Source organism: Pyrgilauda ruficollis, unplaced genomic scaffold (assembly GCF_017590135.1).
Source record: "Pyrgilauda ruficollis isolate IOZ18807 unplaced genomic scaffold, ASM1759013v1 scaffold170, whole genome shotgun sequence".
Lineage (NCBI taxonomy): Eukaryota > Metazoa > Chordata > Aves > Passeriformes > Passeridae > Pyrgilauda > Pyrgilauda ruficollis.
Genome location: NW_024515876.1, coordinates 138,355 through 156,315, shown reverse-complemented (window position 1 = coordinate 156,315; position 17,961 = coordinate 138,355). Strand labels below are relative to the sequence as shown.

Genomic DNA, 17,961 nt, shown 5'->3' with positions numbered 1-17,961 from the left:
GGTCACCCTATAAAAACTACATTTTAAAACAAGTATCTTTCACCTTTCTTTCTAGAAAACCCCTGGTCTCTGTGGATCTGGACAAGTGACATTAAAAATGCAGGAACAGATGCCACCATCTTCTTCCAGATTTATGGCGACAAAGGGAAGTCAGATGAGATGAAGCTAGATAACAATTCAGACAACTTTGAAACTGGACAGACTGACAAATTCATGGTATGAGTCTTGTGCAAGTGGTAGATTTGGCTTGGTGTTGTTTTCCAGGGGTTTAGCTTCAATCCTGGGCAGAAAATCATCAGTATGAGATTTTTACTCCATTAGATTCTTCCAAAGTTGATGTGAAGTCACTCCATTTGGTGGTGATGCAAATTATTTACTTGCCTATGCATATGGCTTGTCTTCCCAAAAAAGGGAATAGGCTGATATTTTTGACTTCTCTCTGATTTAGCTCTTTAAAGATGTTCAGAGGTGCCCTTTGTGTGTGTGCTTTGCCGACTTACAGAAATGGATGTTGCACCTTTTCTACCCATTTACAGATAGAGCTTCCTGACCTTGGGAACTTTTACAAGCTTCGGATATGGCATGAGAAAAGAAATCCCTTTGCTGGCTGGCATCTGAATAAGGTGAGGGGACAGCAAGGGAAGGTAGACCTGGAAAGCCAGGCTGGTGGCAGAGCTCCGCAGTGCCAGTCCTGGGTCACTGCAGCTGGCAGCTGAGCTTGATGTGCAGTGATGATGATGATGATGTGCAGTGCTCTGTGGTGCCTGCCTTGTCAGAGCACAAGATAAAATGGTCTAAAGTTGCACCTGAGAAGGATTAGATTGAACATTAGGGAAAATTCCTTCATGGAAAAGGTTGTCCAGCCCTGGCAGAGTTGTCCAGGGCAGTGGTGAGCCCCCATCCCTGGAGGGATTTAAAAGCCATGTGGATGTGGTGCTTGGGGACGTGGGTCAGTGTTGGGCTGGGCAGTGCTGGGGGAATGCTTGGATTTGATGATCCTGGAGGGCTTTTCCAACCCAAATGATTGTGTGATTTTTTGTGTAGGAAGTGAGAGCATCGGGGAGAGGCAGCTCCCAACAGCTCAGATTGGTGGTGAAAATCCCACTTTCCCACCTTTCCCATGTCAGACAGCTGATGTACTCATCTCACTGCTACCAGGGGTTTCTTCCTTGCTCTTCAGAAAACTTCCTGTTCTTAGACACCATTACTGTACAGAAAGGCAAACCTACTCCTTCTGGAGCTTATTTACAATGCCCATAACAAAAAAAAAAAAAAAAACCCCCAAACCCCCCCCCAAAAAGCAACAACAAACAAACAAACAAATAAAAAAACACCAAAACCAAAAAACAAACAAAAAACCCCAAAACAAAAACAAAAACACAAACAAACAAACAAACAAAAAAAAACAACAACAAAAAAACCCCACCCTGATTCCAGCAGAGATTGCACATTGTAGCATCCCCTGCCCTGAAGTGCTGACAGCACTGTGATGGGGGCTGAACTTCTGCAGGCTGGAGGAGGCCACAGAGACTGTGCAGAGGAGATCAGCCCTGTGCTGGGTGGAGATGACAAGGGTGACCTGCTTGAAGTCCTTTGCTCTACCAGCATTGATTACAGTGCTGTCACCCCTCACCTGGATTGTCTGGACAGAAATTCCACCTCTAAGCTCCACCCCTGCTCCTCCTGGGCAGCTTGGATGGCACTCTCTGCTCTTAGCAAAACACACACTTTGCTCTGCATCTGTAAATAAGTGTGTTGATAAATCAGAGTTTACCACTTGGGGCTTTTTCTTGGGCTCCTCTGATGTGCTCTGACAGATCCTGCTCTCCTGCATTGTCATGGAGCTGTGAAACCATTCACTGCCAACACCCATCTCCAGGGGTAGGAGGGCATCAAGTGCTGCTGTTTTCACCACATGGTGGGAGAAGCTGCCTGTCTTTTAAGACCAAAAAATTCCTGGTCAGACTTTGGGCCACTGAAATCTTCCCCATTAGTTTGTTCACAGCTCATGGGCAAGAATGTTTGTATCTTCCACAGCTGTGTGGCTCTCTTCCCTGTGGTATCTTATTTTCCTGCAGAAAAATTTTGTTCAGGAAGGACAAGAGGTAACGTGGAGTGTGTCTAGGATCCCTTTTTACTTAGACAGGCCAAACTGTCTAAGTAAACCTGGTTAAAATGCAAGAAATGAATTTATGTTTTTCTTGATGGTTGGACTCATTTTAGGCCTTCTTCAAACTAAGTGATTCTTTGATTCTATGAATTTAGGAAAATAAGTCTGTCCATACACATGCAGTCTGATGTTTTCTGGATGGATCAGGCTCATGGCACAGGAATCCCACCACTTGTGCACCCATTATAGCATCTTGGAAATTAGATGAAACCTGAATGATGCTTTGTTCCAGTCCTCCCACATTTCATGCCTGGCTTGCTTCACGCTGGGTCAGGCTTCCCTTCTCTATCACAAGAACCCAGAACAGCCACACTGGTCAGGCCAAAAGTCCCTCGAGCCCAACATCCTCTCTCTTGTGTCACATAAGGTCGTGGTTTTAGAAGTGTAAGAAAAAAAGACAAGCATTTATGATGCTTCCTCCTAACATTCTTGCAGGTTTTGACTATTTCCAGTTGGACACTTCCTAAACTGACCTACCAAACAGAAAGCATTTGGCAGGTTTATTTTTCCAGTTATTGGTTTGAAGTTTCCAGCCTCCCCTTGAGCATTTAAACATTCAGCAACTTTAATAGCTTTTGGCAAGGACTTCACAGGATGATTTTGTCCTTTTTTTTTTTTTTTTTTTTTTTTTTTTTTTTTTTCCTTAGAACTTTGTTCCACAGGTGTCATTTGATGCCCTGCATTTCTTGAGGCAGAAGAGGGAACACCTGATCCCTCTTTGCCTTCTCCATTTTCCCCTGTGATTTTACAGACCTTCATCACACCCTTGCTTTACACACTTCAACAGACAACTGCAGAGCACCACCTTATTGCTCATTACTCCTTTGGAGCTACTACAGATCTTTTTTCAGAGTTCCTGCAATTTGTTTTTGGGTTTTTTGTCTTCCCTCAATGCATTGATCCTCATCAGCAAGAACGCACAGCACAAGCCCCCTCCCCGATTTGCTCCTTGGGGTTGTCATGATGGGCCATCTGCAGAGCCACAGAATCCCTCAAAAGTTCCTCAATGCCATGGAATGACTGGAGAAAGGAGGAATGAAAAGCCATCAGACTTTGCTCCATGCATCACTACAGCGCACAACATGGACGGTCTCATCATTAATGTGTTTTATTTCTCTGCTGCTACCTAATCTTGCCTCCCTGGCAAAAACCTGTCAGGATCTTGTTGCTTTTTTGCCTCTAAGCCTCTGAACTCACGCGGTGTTTTGGTTTAATGAAGGTAACTCTGCTGAAAACGCTGACAAAAGAAAAATACTCATTCAACTGCGGCCGCTGGCTAGATATAAATGAAGAGGACAATGAGATCGTGCGGGAGCTCCCCGCCGAGGGATCTCTGGTGACTGAAGTCATGCCAGGTGAGAGCCACGGGCTCTGTGCAGAGGCTTGCTTAGGATCTGAATAGAAAGAAACCCTCTTTGTGTGAGAGATGCACAGGCAAACTGATGCAATTCAATTAACTTCTCTTTCTGGCACTTTCTCTCTGCAGTGTTTTCTGTGTGCATCATTAGCTGCATGAAGCTTGAGAAATCCCAGCCTTTTATTAATTTTTTTTTTTTTTGGGGTGGGGAGCAGATTTCTCTGTGGTGGGAAATGGGAGAGATCTGGCCACAGCACAATTGTTTCCAGGGCTTGCAGTTTTTTTAAATTTGTGATTTTTCTTTCTGGTCTCCCTTAAAATGTGAAATGCAAGGTTTGAGGAATATTCATGGAAAGCAAGCTTAGCTGCAATGCAATCTAAAATTTGACAATCATATTTTGGGCTTTAAAGTTTTATTTAGTTATATGCAAATTCATGCAGCTGTATGTATAAATATATAGTAAGTTGCACAGAACAGTGGTATGTGCATATGCATCTTTCAGTATGTATGAGCAATCCAAACTATTTATTCTTTTAATTGAACTGGAGATTTAATTAAGGAAAGCTGCAGAACTTTGCCCTGGCTTCCTGGAGTGGATACTTCTGCCTTGACCTTGTGTCACAAGAATTAAATCTACTTAGCAGGAGAATTTAGGAGAGCAGAACGTCTCAAGGTAGCCGGTGGGATTTTGCATCTTTCCACCAAAGCACCCACACTCTGTAGGCCTTGAGTCCCCCATTTTCTCAGATTTCTGGTTCTGACACTGGTGATCTGCATGCAGTGGAGCAGCTTCTCAGAAGAGGAAGAGTAATTGTAATTGCAGATGTTATTAAAATGTAAATAAACCTGGTTTTGAAATGTATTTTTAATCAGCTGTGGAGAGGGCAGCTTGAATCCTCACTCAGGCACTTTCCTGTGTGGAGAATTTTTGCTGATCAGAGGTGAGATGCAGCATCTCGTGTTGGGCTTGCAGGAGGATTTTGGAGGGAAGGTGGGAGCACTGCTTCTTGTCCTTTCTCCAAGGTAGAGAAAAGGGGTTCTCTCTCAAAAGTTCGTCTGTGTGCTGGCTCCTTGTGATATTTCTTCCTGGAAATCCTTCACCCAATGGGACTGGGGGGCAGAGAGGAGGGATTTGTCAGTGAAGGAAAGTGGCAGTTCAAAATCCACCCAGAAAAACCATATGATGACCTTGAAAGTGAAAAGCAGGCAAGAAAATCCAGCCTCCTGCATAAAGTTTGGACTCTTATAGGGATGATATTGGGGGTCTTTTCCAACCTTTATGATGTGATAATTTTATGCTTCTGTGATTATAACCATCCCTAGGGGATGGGGCCAGCTGGGGCTGTCTTGTCCCATAAATCCAACATGAACGGCCCATTCCTCAGGTCTCTGAGCACTGTCCCTTCCTAACTCTTCTTATCTGTCTGCCATGGCCCTGGATGCTGAAAATGTTGTTGTCCCCCTGCACGTTGCAAGGTCCCCACCCCCAGGGACATCTTGGGAAGGCAGGAGGGGAGGTGGCAGGGCAGGGGCACTCCACTGCATGACGTTTTTCTTGCAAGGATTTTTGTGTCCTTGTTTGGAGGACTTTCATGAGCTCTCTCAATGCTTCAGACCTTTCTATTTTAGCTTTCCCCCCCCTCCCTTTCCTAGTGGTAACATGGAAGTGTACAAGTCAATACACCAGCTGAAGCACCAACTGGAAGAAGCACGAGCACCTAAAGCTAACTACGAGCCTGTCAGAAACGCGGTAAATCCAAAAACCGGCAATTAACAGCGTTTCTGGGGTCGTTCCTGCAATTTGTGTCTCCCCAGTGATCAAGTACCGCGTGACGGTGTGCACGGGCACGGTGAGTGGCAGCGGCACAGATGCCAATGTCTTCGTCTGCCTCATCGGGGACCAGGGGGACACGGGCGAGCGCGTCCTCTACAACTGCATCAACACCGTCAATAAGTTTGAAAAAGGCAACGTGAGTTCGCGCAGCGGCGCCTCCGCACGAGGTTCTTAAAGCGTGCCGTGATTTTGTAAATTAATTTTTTTTTTTTTTTTTTTTTTTTTTTTTTTTTAATGTGTGGTTGTAAACTCAGGCGGTTTCCTTGCTAGCTCAGGCTAGGGAAGCGGGGGGAAATGAATCTTGTCAACAGAGCGTCGTAACAGGTTGCAGATGGAGGGAGGCTTGGGTCGGGGGCAGTGTGCCCTAGCTTGATGTATGCTCATGAAAGAGTCTCTTGGTTTGCTCCCCAGCTAAGTCCTGACTGCTGAAATTGCATCTTCAGATTGGGGAAGGCTTCCAGGAATTCTTCCAAGAATAAAAGAGAGGCTTTTCCCTTCCATCTAATATAGCAAAAATTTGGCTCCCTGGGGCAGAGGAAGGGAAAACCATCTTATTTAATGTGAAAGTCAGAACCCAAAGCCTAACATGTTTCCTTTGTAACTCCTCCAGTCTCCTTCAACCATGCTGCATTCAATTTTATGTCTTATTTTTAAACTGATTTTCAACATATTTTTTTGTCTGTCCGCGTCCAGAGTGCAGGGGGGTGGAAATGGACTGAAATGAAGACAGAGCTTATTCCCTGGAAAGCTGGAGATAATGAAGAAGTCGAAGAGTAGTTAAAGCCCTTGCAGCACTGGCAGTATCAGCAAGCAAATAGTTTGCTGATCTGATCTGATCTGTAGGGTCAAGCTACTTAATATGTATCCAATTTTGGATCTCTAGGGTCCAACTTAGACTGGTAAATTGTAATCAATATCTCCAGAAGGAGATTTTGAGAATCTGATCACAGAACTCTGCAGGTTTCCCATCTCTTGTGTCATTATTTGATTGAAGGTTCAGAGTGGAAAGAAAATGAAGATAAAAGGAGGTCACGTTTTCAAAACAGACCATTGAATTTAGGCTTCTGAAATATGCATTAGCACTTTGAATTTGCCTTTCAGTGTCCAGAGTTTCCAATTCTTCACTGAAATCACTGAGTTCTTGTGGACTTTAAAAGAACTTGCATCAAGTATTTCTTGTGCTTTTAAGATCTGTCCGTGGAAACATGGCAATTACATAGTGTGAGAGTCCATTCTGCTTCTAAATTATATATAAGTTTGCATAAATGGACTTTGCAAACATCTTTTTTTGCCTATGTATTGACATTACATATATTTTAGCTTTAAAAGGTAGATCCAAGCTGTAAAGGATGGCATTTTGTCATTTGATGAAGACTGTGTTTGTCAAAATGGTAGAAAATGAGTAGTGTTTTGGTGCTGAAGACTTTTTCAGTGCAGTTCCAAAGAAAGATTCTTGGTTTGCCGAGAATACAAATATTTTAAACATTTGGAGATAATGGCTGTTTTATGGGATGTTCCCTTAAAAGGGATGGACCCTTGTCCAGGTCCAGGTTGGATGAGACTTGGATCCACTAGGTCTAGTGGAAGGTCCTGCCCATGTTAGGTCCCTTTAAGCTCCCTTCCAATCCAAATCATTCTACGGTTCTGTGATCATTCTATGATATTTATTAAAAAAATAAGTTATAGGCAAACTTGCATGAAGGAGGATAAAAAGGGAAAATAATTTTGGCGGTAAAATGGTGTGATTAATAATGTGCAGATGACATAAACCAAACTGGAGCCTTTTAGAGGAAAACTGCTCTCCTGGCAGGAGGAGCTGAAAGCTGCTGAATGAATGGGAAGTTGTTTAAGAATTGATCCTGACAAACTTAGAGCTCATATATTCAAGAGGCTGAATGAGTATATCCACACTGATTAACTCAGATACCTTGTTAAAAAGAAATGTTGCTAAGTCAGTACGGTCTCTAATCTACAGCCACTTAAACCAATAGTACCTTGATTACCGATTTGGCTTAAAAAGTTTGCCTGCAGATGCAAACTAACAGCCTGTGTAGAAAGTAAGATTTAAAGATGCCTCTAAATTAAGTGTTTGCCCTGTTGTGGTTCCAGTTAGTTACTTACTCATTAATTTATATCAGCCATTAATAAGTAAGGTGAGCATCAGGACTAATGAATTAAATTATATTGACTTGGACTGAGTCAGTGAGGTTTTGATGCCCTAAATCCCTAATTCAGCAGTTTTGAGTGTGTAAGTAGCATTGACATATGTAAGCCCATCACTAACACTTTAATCAGTGGCAAAGTGCTTAGCTGTCCTCATTCTAAAGGTGACTTTGGAGTCCTGAATGATGACATAATTATTATTATTTTAATAAATTTCAGCATTGGCATAAATACTGCCCTGCCACCATGCTTCCTGGGAGATAGCTGGATGTATGCTACCACCATGAGTGCTTTTGGGACATGAAGAGCAACCAAAAGACAGTGGTTTTCTATCTCTTACCTAAGCAAGGCATCTCGTCCAGATGGCCACCACAGCAGGCATCTCTCCTTGTCGGGCTACACGCTGCAGATATGCTGTGTGTTTTCACCCAGGATTTACCATGCTTGTGCCATGTGTGTGCATCTCTACATGGGCCACAGATACTTTTGCCTAGCCTGGTTCCCAGAGGAATAACTTGCTCTTTTAATGCTTTTCTCTTCCCTCATCCATCAGGGATTGTTGGTGCCAGTCAGCTCTTGGGTAACAGAGCTCTGATCTTAGGGGCCATCCCTGAGGTTAATCTGTAGGTTGGTTATTTGAGTCTATTTCCATGGGAAAAAAAAAAAAAAAAGGAAAAGAGAAAAAAGAAAAAAGAAAAAAAACTTAAATCTGTGTCTCTTGTAGGATAGTGAGAGTATTTGTCTGCTGGGTTTGGTTCACACCACTCTGCAAACACAACTCATGGAGCAGCTGGAAATATCCCTTGCAGCCCTGCCCATACTGGCATGCCAGGAAATTAAAAGGGTTTGAACTGTGCCGGGTAGTCAATGCTGCCTGACTTTAACACAGTGTAATGACTTTGAGCTGTGCCTCCAAACACCTCCGTAGATTTGGTCTGAAGTGACCTGCTTCTTACTTCTCAGAAAGCTTATATCTGAGCAGGGGTTTGAACTTGGATTTCCTGCCTCTCTGTATGAATTTCTAAATAATCAAATTACTTCTCTTTTTTTACAGCTGTGGAGGGCATGCAATGACATGGCAGATTTAAAATGCTGGTGGATCATATATTTACAAATCTAACCTTACACATATAGCACAAATATTCAAGCTTTTTATTTTTTGGTAAATTCATACTTTCTCCTTCATCTTGTCAAGAATTTTCTTGCAGCATGCTGATGATGTTGGTTTGATTGCAATAATAAATTTGAGTTGTTTGTGTGCTTTTAAGGAGAAATATTGCCTCACCTTTTTTATTCTTTTCCTCAAAGGCTGATGAATTCTTCATTGAAGCAGTAACGCTGAAGCAGGTGAGGAGGGTGAGGATAGGGCATGATGGCAAAGGAGGAAGCAGTGGCTGGTACCTTGCCAAAGTGATAGTGAGGGAAGAAGGACAGCCAGAAAGTGAGGCTGTGGAATTCCCCTGCTACAGGTACTGGAAACAATGCTTGCAAATTAAATTTGTCTCTGTCTCTGCATTTGCCAGACTTTGAAGAGCCTAGCTGTTGGTCCATGACTGGAATTTTCTGAGCACAGCTTAATCCTTTTTATTTATTCATATGTTCATTTATTTTTTGCTAAGCCTGAAAGCAAAGAGTGTGTTTTGGGAGGTTTAAGATACAGTTAACTCCCCTTACCAAATGACCAGCAATCTGGATTGTGAACTCCTCAGCAATTAGCTCAGTAATGCAGAGAATTTCCAAAAGACAAAATGCAACCTTCCAGTACCACACCCAGTGTCACTGCAATTGCCTGCTGCAGAAGCACACTCTGCAATCTGCTGTTGTTACTGCATGTAACGAGGTTCTGGTCCCTCACATGCACATCCCATCTTCCTCAGAGCAATGGGATGCTATTTTTGTGTTGGGAGCATGCAAAATTATTATGCTGCCATCTCAAGAGCTCCTTGCATGAGGGGAAATGCATATCTTGCAGACAGAGACAGTGTTAGGGCAGAGAGCTGTGGCTTACCCCTGTGGGTGAGTTGTAAGTGTAGTCTTCTCTTCCCCAGACAATCGAGTGGCCAAAAGAAATGTGCTGTACTGAGGCTGCCTGTGGGGAACAAGATGCATGGTCTGCCCTGGCACTAACAGGGATCTGCCTCAACAATGCAGCACAAACTAGAGAGAACTGGGTGAAAACATTAAAAATTAACTCCACTGCAGTCACACTTTCCCTCTCAGGATGTCCACCCTGTAGGATGGACATCCAGTGAGCTCCATTTAACAACACCGTGTACCTGTTCTAAAAGATCAGCTCCCAGGGACAAGTGGAATTGTAAAACTCAAACACAATTATTTTAAAATTGAAGACAAAGGTAAAGCCCCTAAGCTGGTTACTTGTCTCTTGAAAGAGCTCCACTATAATGAGGGAAGCCAAATACAAAACAGAGCCAGCCCCAGCCTCTTGGCATTGTTAAAGCCACATCACATCAGAGAGCAAATTCACTGTGGAGACAGCATGGAGCAGCAGACACAATGTCATCTTGGTTGTGAAAAGCAAGCCACTCTCTCCCTTCTCAGGGAGCAAACAGCCACACACTCATTGCTGCCTTTTGATCATGTTTCACAACCATATGTTTTACCGAGTTAAGCAGGCAAGCTAGACAGGTTTTTTCCTTGGACATGAAGTGTCCATGTGAAGGGCTGTTTTTCTCAGGCTCCTCAGAGATATTTCTGTGTCTAACTGCACACAGCAGCTGGCTCATTTCAGAAATTTCCTCTTTGAATTGTCTCCTTATGTGACTGCTAGTCTGGGTGTCTTCCATCAGCTCAGAGTGACTCCCTTCCCCTTCAGTTTGCACCTGTGGATCAGAAATACTCGTGGGCATTCCCCTCAGGCCAGGGATAGGGAAAAGACAGAGAGAAAAACCCAAGACCTTATCCCCAAAAACAATCATGGTGTACCTTCAGGCTTCAGGTCACCAGCGATGGAATTCCACTCTTCTTATCTTTCTAAACGTCTCTTTTCCCAAGCGATACCAGCGTTGCTCCTGTGGCTTTATTTGCTGTCCTTGTGCCAGCATTATCTCTTTCCTCTCAGATTGAGAAGGTGACATGACTGATCGCCACCAAGCACAGGGACAGCTGCTCCCTCTCACTCCCTTTGGTGCCCCTGTCTCCCGGGAGACTGCGGCACCATCGCAGTGTACGGGTGTCGTCATGGAGTCTGGAGAGATCTGAGGGCAAAGGTGCTCACCCACTGCATCCTCCAAGTGAGGGAGGGACACTTCCATGGCCTGCAGCGTTTGGGTGTTGCTCTCCACTCCTGTAGGCCAAGGACAGCTCGTGTCCTCGCTGCTTTGGCAGGAGCTCAGGGAGTTCTGCTCCATCGCCTCCACAGGGGCAAGAGGCTGGAAAAAGGTTTGTCCAAGAAGAGGCAATGCAAGTGAGGTTAGTTAGAGACTCCATCCAAGGGGTGCACCAGGGAAGATTCTCTTTCTGCTTGTTGTTGTTTGTTGCTTGTTGAGACATGTTGTTCTCGCTGCCTTTATCTCCAGGACTTGATTAACTTCCACTCTTCCACACAGCACAATTACATGGTCTGGAGAAAACACCTTTTGCTGCTGGGCTCATACTGAATGCTACTCCATTGACCTTGTGACACTCAGCTGCTGCTGTGAGACAGCTCAGGGACAAAATGCCTTCCAGCAGAAACACATCTCACCTGTGCAGAAAGCTCCACAGGCTCCTTACCCCTGTGCAAACCTGTGCTACAATATAAATGGGAAGGAGATCCTCTATCAAAAATCTGCCTAACCATCTTCCTCTCTAACTGATATCTTTAACATATCCTTATAGATCTTCATTGCACAGAGCTTGTTGAAATCTCTCTGTTCTTGTTATTTACATATTTATATACACGACTATGTTTTGCCTTTTAACTTGAAATTTTTTCTGTGACTCCATAAGATCATATATCATTTAGCAATCATAAGAGCTCTGTAAGAAGAACTATCTTTGTTGTACAAGGGAGCCAGCAGAGATAAAGAGAAGCTAAGTGGATTAATTGTGAGTTTGTGTCAGATTCAGGAAAAGCATCAAGAAATAACGACTCCCAGGCCTGTGCTTCAACTCTTTAAACAGTTGGCTTAGAGTCAGTGATTTTTAAAGTGGTCATTTGATCCGTGCTTGCAAGAAGTAAATGCAGGTTACTTCCCCGAGTGTTGTTTGCAGAATTACTAGTACATCACTTGGATGCAGTACTATTCCTCCCTTATGACCACATGGCAGTATAATATCCATGCTTTTAGGAGTTGAATTCTGAATCATTCAGTGGCACCACTGAACAGTTTATACCTTGTAATACCTGATGTGTTTTAGGTATGGTGATGATGAATACTGCTGCGAGGCTCAGAATTAAGGGAGTTCAACGTTCGCCACAGACACGGAGCCAAACTTTTTCAAAGATCAGAACTGAGCTTTTCTGGTGTCATTTTCTCCTCAAAGCTCTCTGGAAGTCCAGGAATGGACTAGCTGACAGGCTCTAAACCGGCCTATTTTTTATAATATTTATATCCCAGACAGAAATGAATTTTCAATCAGACAAAGTCATGAGTTCATGACAGGATAGAATTTTACATTCTATAAATCATTACAACTCCACTGAAATCTTCAGTGATATGCCATTAATTTTTTTTTCTAAGCATACAGCCCCCACCATCCTAATTTGTCTCCAGCACAAGCATATGGGAGCATGGTTAATTCTCTGAAGAACAACAGACCACAAATGGGATGATACACTAGGAGACTCCTGCAAAAGAACATTTATTCAACCAAATGCCAAAAAATGTTCATCATACAAAGGAGCCAGAGAAACCTCCTTTTCTTGCCTAAAAATAAACAGAGATGTCTATCTCTTTTTACACATTTTTGTATATAGGTTATATTTAAAGGCTCACACAAATACATATGTGCCTCTGAATCTAATGGATGTGCCAATCATTCTAATTGCACCCAAGCTGGGTTTGAAATGCTATATATGATGTCATATTGTATTTTTTCCAGTGGTCACCTGAATCTCTGATCCTCTAGAAATTCTGAAGTGGCTTTCATGTCATATTTCTGTCCTCTTTGAGTTATATTGGTCATAAAGCATCTCTTTAAAACCAAGGATGTGACACAGGACACGGCTACACCCTTGTAAAATCCACAGTGGCATGTGAATTACATTCACTGAACTCATAGAGAGCTCTGATAAAATAAAAGATTTTGACATGCCTTTTGTACCAGGGATATGATGGCACTGCACTGAAATATTCTATTTTCTGCAGCCAGATGTGTCAATCCATTTGTGTTTGGGGTAAGACTATAAACCCCTGGTTTCAATCTGCTGCTCAGTGATATACTGTTGGAATTACACTGAAGTGAAATTAGGATATTGATGCATATGTAATGAAAGGAAGGGATGCAGGGCATTGCTCATCCAAATATTCCTTCTGTCACTAATCTTCTCCAAAAAAATAGTGCTGCTGCCACTCCTGGCTGTTCTCTTGACTGAAACAGCACAAGGAGCTTTAAAGCCACTTCTGCTGATAAACCTCCCTCTCCCTCCTCCAGCAACCTCCCTCTTTCTCTTCCAGTCCAAGATACACTCCTTCCCTTGCCATTGCTATCTACCAACACTGGCAGGGGGAATTTCTTTATCTCGGGTGTGTTCTGCTTTTCTGATTCGCTTTTCTCTTCTGTCCTCACTGCTGAAGCAGCTACCATTTGCTGTGCTGCATTTTGCATTTGCAGAGATCTGTTTCTTCTGGGAGGTATTTTTATCCTGCCACCTCAGTGCGGGAGAGATTCACTCAGATTTATCCCAGACACCCCTAAAATGTCAGCAATGGTGAAGGTGACAGAAAACAGCAGCATGTCCACTGCCAACAGAAACAGCAGCTTGCAGGGCACAAAAAAACAGAAGAAAAGAGTAGAAGTGTGTCTACCTTGTGAAATTCTGCCTTCCTGAAGCCCATGCTGAGCTCAGTGGTCCTGGGGCAGTGGTTTGAATTTTGTGGGTCCTCCCAGTTAACATCCATGCACACAGAAACATCTTGACTTTTGGGGTGACGTGATCCCCTAGCCATTGGATACCTGTCCAAGGATGTGAATCCTGAGCCGGCATCAAGAACTACATAAAACAAAGGTATTAAGGATCAGTTTTAACAGGTAAAATAACCCCATCCCACCCCAGCCCCAAAATATCAATAAAGGCTTCCTTCCTTAAGGCAATGTAATGTCTCTAGCATGCTCTTATTGCAATCTACCCTTGCTCAATTCTGGTCATCAGTTTCATGGTCTTCCCCAGAGGTTTTCCTTCTCCTCTATCCCACTACACCCTTTGGCCTCCTCTGAGGCCCAACAAACCACATCAGATGCCCTCACGTGGTGCTCGTGTGATCATCACATGTTCCTGTGTTCTTCATCTTCATGCTGACCACATGAGCTTTTAGCCCTGTCCAAGCCCACCTGCACAAGGTCACCTGCTTTACTGAGAGAAAGGGAAGAATTTGGTTAGAGTGTATACCCAACAACTTCCCAAAGCTTAGAGGGAAACTGGGGCTGGAGATGTGTGTCTGTGTGGTGGGACTCCTGTGCACCCTTTTTGCATGAGAACACTGCTGCTCGTGCTTCCAGGACTGGCTGGCTCTAGCTCATGTTTGGATTTCTTTCCTGGTGCTGGTTTGTTGGGGTTTTTTGTTTGTTTTTTGTTTTGGGGTTTTTTTGTTTGTTTGTTTGTTTGTTTTTGGTTTGGTTTTTTTTTTTTGTTTTGTTTTTTTTTTTTGTTGTTGTTGTTGTTATTGTTGTTTTGGTTTTTTTGGGCTTTTTTTTGTCTTTTTTTTTTTTTTTTTTGGGTTTTTTTTTTTTTTTTTTTTTTTTTTTTTTTTTTTTTTTTTTTTTTTGCATGGTTTCTTTGTGCTTATTGTTTTCCTCTGGGTTGGAGGAGAGGGGAGAAGATTGAAAATGTAATATTCCTTCAGATGGATGAAGTGGAGATGTACCACCCTGGGTCTTCCAAAATATCTGGTCCAGCTGGTGATGACTTTGAGCTGTGCTGGCTTTTTACCAGCGAGGTGCCTTAGGTTTGATCCAGCTCTCTTTGTTCGTGTCCCCAAGCCCTGGTTCTGAGGGTCATTTTCAGGTTTCCATACGTGCTGACTCACTGTCAAAGTCAAAGATGGACACTTCCATGGGAGGTGAGCTCCCCTCCTTTTTGGCACACAGGTCAGCCAAGGACAATGTGCGTGTCACAGTGACACCGTGGGAAGCTCACAGGGCACACGGGCTGCATTTGTTTGTGCAGAAGCAGCAGTGGTCAGCGTGGCCACCTTTAAAAAGAAACAGTTTCTGGGGATTTGTTTTTACTCCTTCTGGTTCTGGAGCCATTTAAATACTCTGCATGACCCGGCAGAGAGTGCTCGTTTGTCCTTTTCTCGCCCCTGCTGGTTTGAAACAGTATTTTTAGCTGCAAAAGGCGCTGCTGCAGAGAGATGTGCACCTGGGTACAGTGAGCATTCTGGGAACTGCTCCTGCTCTCACAGCACCACTGTGGGAAACCTGACCCTAAACAGATGCTTACAGGAATATTCAGAGTGCTGCAGCAGCCTGGGTGGGGAGAGGAAAGGGACAAACCTCTGCCAGAGTCCTGCCTGCTGTCATGCAATGGTGGCTGTCGGGCACACGATGGGGTTGAGGCTGTGAATCCTTTACCCAGAGGCTGAAGCAGCAGCTGTGAAGATTGCCAGGCTAGCAGTTAGTTCCCCTTTGTTTTGGGAGGGGAATTTTAGAGGGGGACTGAAGAAGAAACTTTTGGAAAGGGCTTGCAGTGGTAGGGTAAGGCGGAAATTGTCTTAAGCTGAAAGAGGGCAGAGAGATAAGATATTAAGAGGAAATTCTTTACTATCAGGGTGGTGAGGGCCTGGCACAGGTTGCCCAGAGAAGCTGTGGCTGCCCCATCCCTGAAGTGTTCAAGCTCAAGTTGGATGGGTCTTGGAGCAACCTGGGATAGAGGAAGGTCCCTGCCCATGGCAGGCAGTTGGAACTGGGTGGTTTTTAGGGTCCATTCCAACCCAAACCATTCTATGATTTTATGATTTTCCTTTCAGATTTTTTTCCTTTGAGGTCATGCTACAGTTTGGTTTGTGCACAGCTCCTGTTCTCAATTAGTCTAGTTGGATCTTTAGTGTTGAGAAACATTGCAAATAGTTCCTTTTTGCTGGTGCCAGCTGCCTGGACATACCCAGCCCTGAAAATGGGAATAACATAATTCATCCCCTCCCTTCAGTAGTAGAGGCTGCAAGTCTTTCTGGTCAATGAAGGTCAGTGCTTTCAAGACACTAAGGCTGCCTGTTCACAGGAATAACTTGTGGTTGTGGAGTTTGTGCTTTTCAGGCAGATGGACATCACAGCAGAAGCTTATCTACTGCGAGCAGAGCTCTCACGATCCCTCTTCTTGGAAAGATGGAGATTTAAAATGTGGCTGCCATATGGTCTGGTCAAGTCCCTGCTAAGATAACAGAGATACAGAGCCCTCTAAAAATATATTTTTGACTGTAGTGTGGATATGGGCTATGTGTGAAGCCAGCGTAGATTTTTGAAAGGTCTAACGGGTGCCAATTATTCCAAGATTACTTACTTCTGTTTGTAAACCAGATGGCTTGACAAAAATGAGGACGATGGTCAGATTGTCCGAGAATTAGTGCCTGCTGGGGAGTCACCATTGCTAAAAAGTGAGTTTAGCTTGGAAAAAAGGTCTGGGTTTGAGTTGTACATGGATGTGTTTATTTGCTTTGTTCTTCTTAATAATTCTTGTCAGTTCCCACTAAATCTACTGGGCCTTTTTTGCCATTCTTATGCAAGAAGCTGCAGTAGGTCATGCTGGAAGAAATGCCTCTGACTCTTAAATTCTAGTCTATGAATGGGCAAAGAACATAATTGCAACATTATGTATGTAGAAAGCAACACTGGTTTTTAAAGTTGTGATTTGTTTAAGAACTGCTTTCTTGTATATCTTTCCCTGAAGGAACTTGAATTGCCACTGTTTTAGTAGAGTAAATGCCACAAAATAACGGCATTCTCTGAAGAAAATCACCAAAAATATTATATTGTCCTTTTCTGGAGAACCAGGGCTCCAGTGCTACAGTTTTTGTTAGAAAATGGTGCTTGCAGGTTGTTGTGTTTAAAAAAAATAAAAAATAAAAAAGGTCAAAATTATTGAATTAAATTGTTAAGTATAAAAGTCGTGAAATAATCCCATTTGCCTAAGTGCATTTTTATGCCTTGGGTAATCATCTAACAGTGAGAGGGAGGACTATGGAATATGTTATGCTTACCAGTGTACCTATTGGATCTCTTTTTATTTTGGTGAATAATTCCAAGGTGTGACAGCTCCTCCAGCATGGCCCTAAGATGCTGGATGGAGGGCAAAGTCCTTTCAGTGTGTATATCTGGAGCCTTCATCCCCTATCAGTTGTTAGAAGCCAATTGCCTGGCTGGGCACTGGAAGTGCCACTCACATGTCTGTGTTTTGTGCATCCATCTTCCTCCAGATGTCAGTTATCACATCAGCGTGAAGACAGGAGATATCCCCGGTGCCAGCTCAGATTCCAGGGTTTTCATCAAACTCTACGGTGAAAAAGCAGACTCCAGCAAAGAGCCTCTCTTAGTGTCTGATAACGATCTAGGCAATTATTTTGAACGTGGTCGAGTGGATGAGTTTACTCTAGATATGATGGATATTGGAAAGGTAAGAATCAATTGCAGGTGGCTCTATACTTTGTGCAAGTGCCTGAATTCAGGATCAAAATAACACTCCATATTGAAGGTGATGAAAGAGCCTTTGGCATTCACACTGGATATTAAGAGACACATTTTACATAGATTTTACACCAGTGTATTGTGTATGCTGGCATGTGAGGAGTGTTTTAAGTCTGTAGTTAAATACATGTATAAACTACTTAGATGAGCACAGTGGAAGAGCACCGTGCCAGGGTAAGGAGACTGTTTCACATTAAGCAAATTCCGTTGTGTTGGGTTTTTTCCCTGCCCTCTGGGTTTTTGTTTGCTTTTTCCAAAGATCAACCGAATTCTGATTGGGCACGATAACGTGGGTCTGCGGTCCGGCTGGTTCCTGGCCAGTGTCCAGATCACAGTTCCAGTCCAGGGAAGGCAGTACATGTTCCCCTGCAACCGATGGCTTGACAAGGATGAGGCTGATGGCAGGGTGGAGGTGGAGGTCTACCCAAGTGAGATTTTGCCTATTGAGAAATGTAAGAGAACACGTGCTGCTTTAAAGCTAGGGCTAAATATGTATTGCTCCTGTCCTTCAGGGCAAGGTCACCACTGTCCTAGACACCAAAACCAGAAAGTCACTGTTCCTATGAGCTTATATTGGTGAGGAAAGTAAAATATTC

The 17,961-nt window shown here is 43.4% G+C and overlaps 1 protein-coding gene across 1 annotated transcript in view; it reads left to right on the top strand.

The window, feature by feature from the left end:
* Positions 1–17,961, top strand: part of LOXHD1 (lipoxygenase homology PLAT domains 1) — a 121,674-nt gene that overhangs the window by 25,760 nt on the left and 77,953 nt on the right. The window contains exons 7-14 of the mRNA XM_041464129.1: positions 56–216; positions 537–623; positions 3,390–3,525; positions 5,344–5,498; positions 8,834–8,994; positions 16,202–16,278; positions 17,098–17,294; positions 17,625–17,817. Of these exons, the coding sequence (XP_041320063.1) occupies positions 56–216; positions 537–623; positions 3,390–3,525; positions 5,344–5,498; positions 8,834–8,994; positions 16,202–16,278; positions 17,098–17,294; positions 17,625–17,817 (1,167 nt within the window). The remainder of the gene's footprint in view (positions 1–55; positions 217–536; positions 624–3,389; positions 3,526–5,343; positions 5,499–8,833; positions 8,995–16,201; positions 16,279–17,097; positions 17,295–17,624; positions 17,818–17,961) is intronic.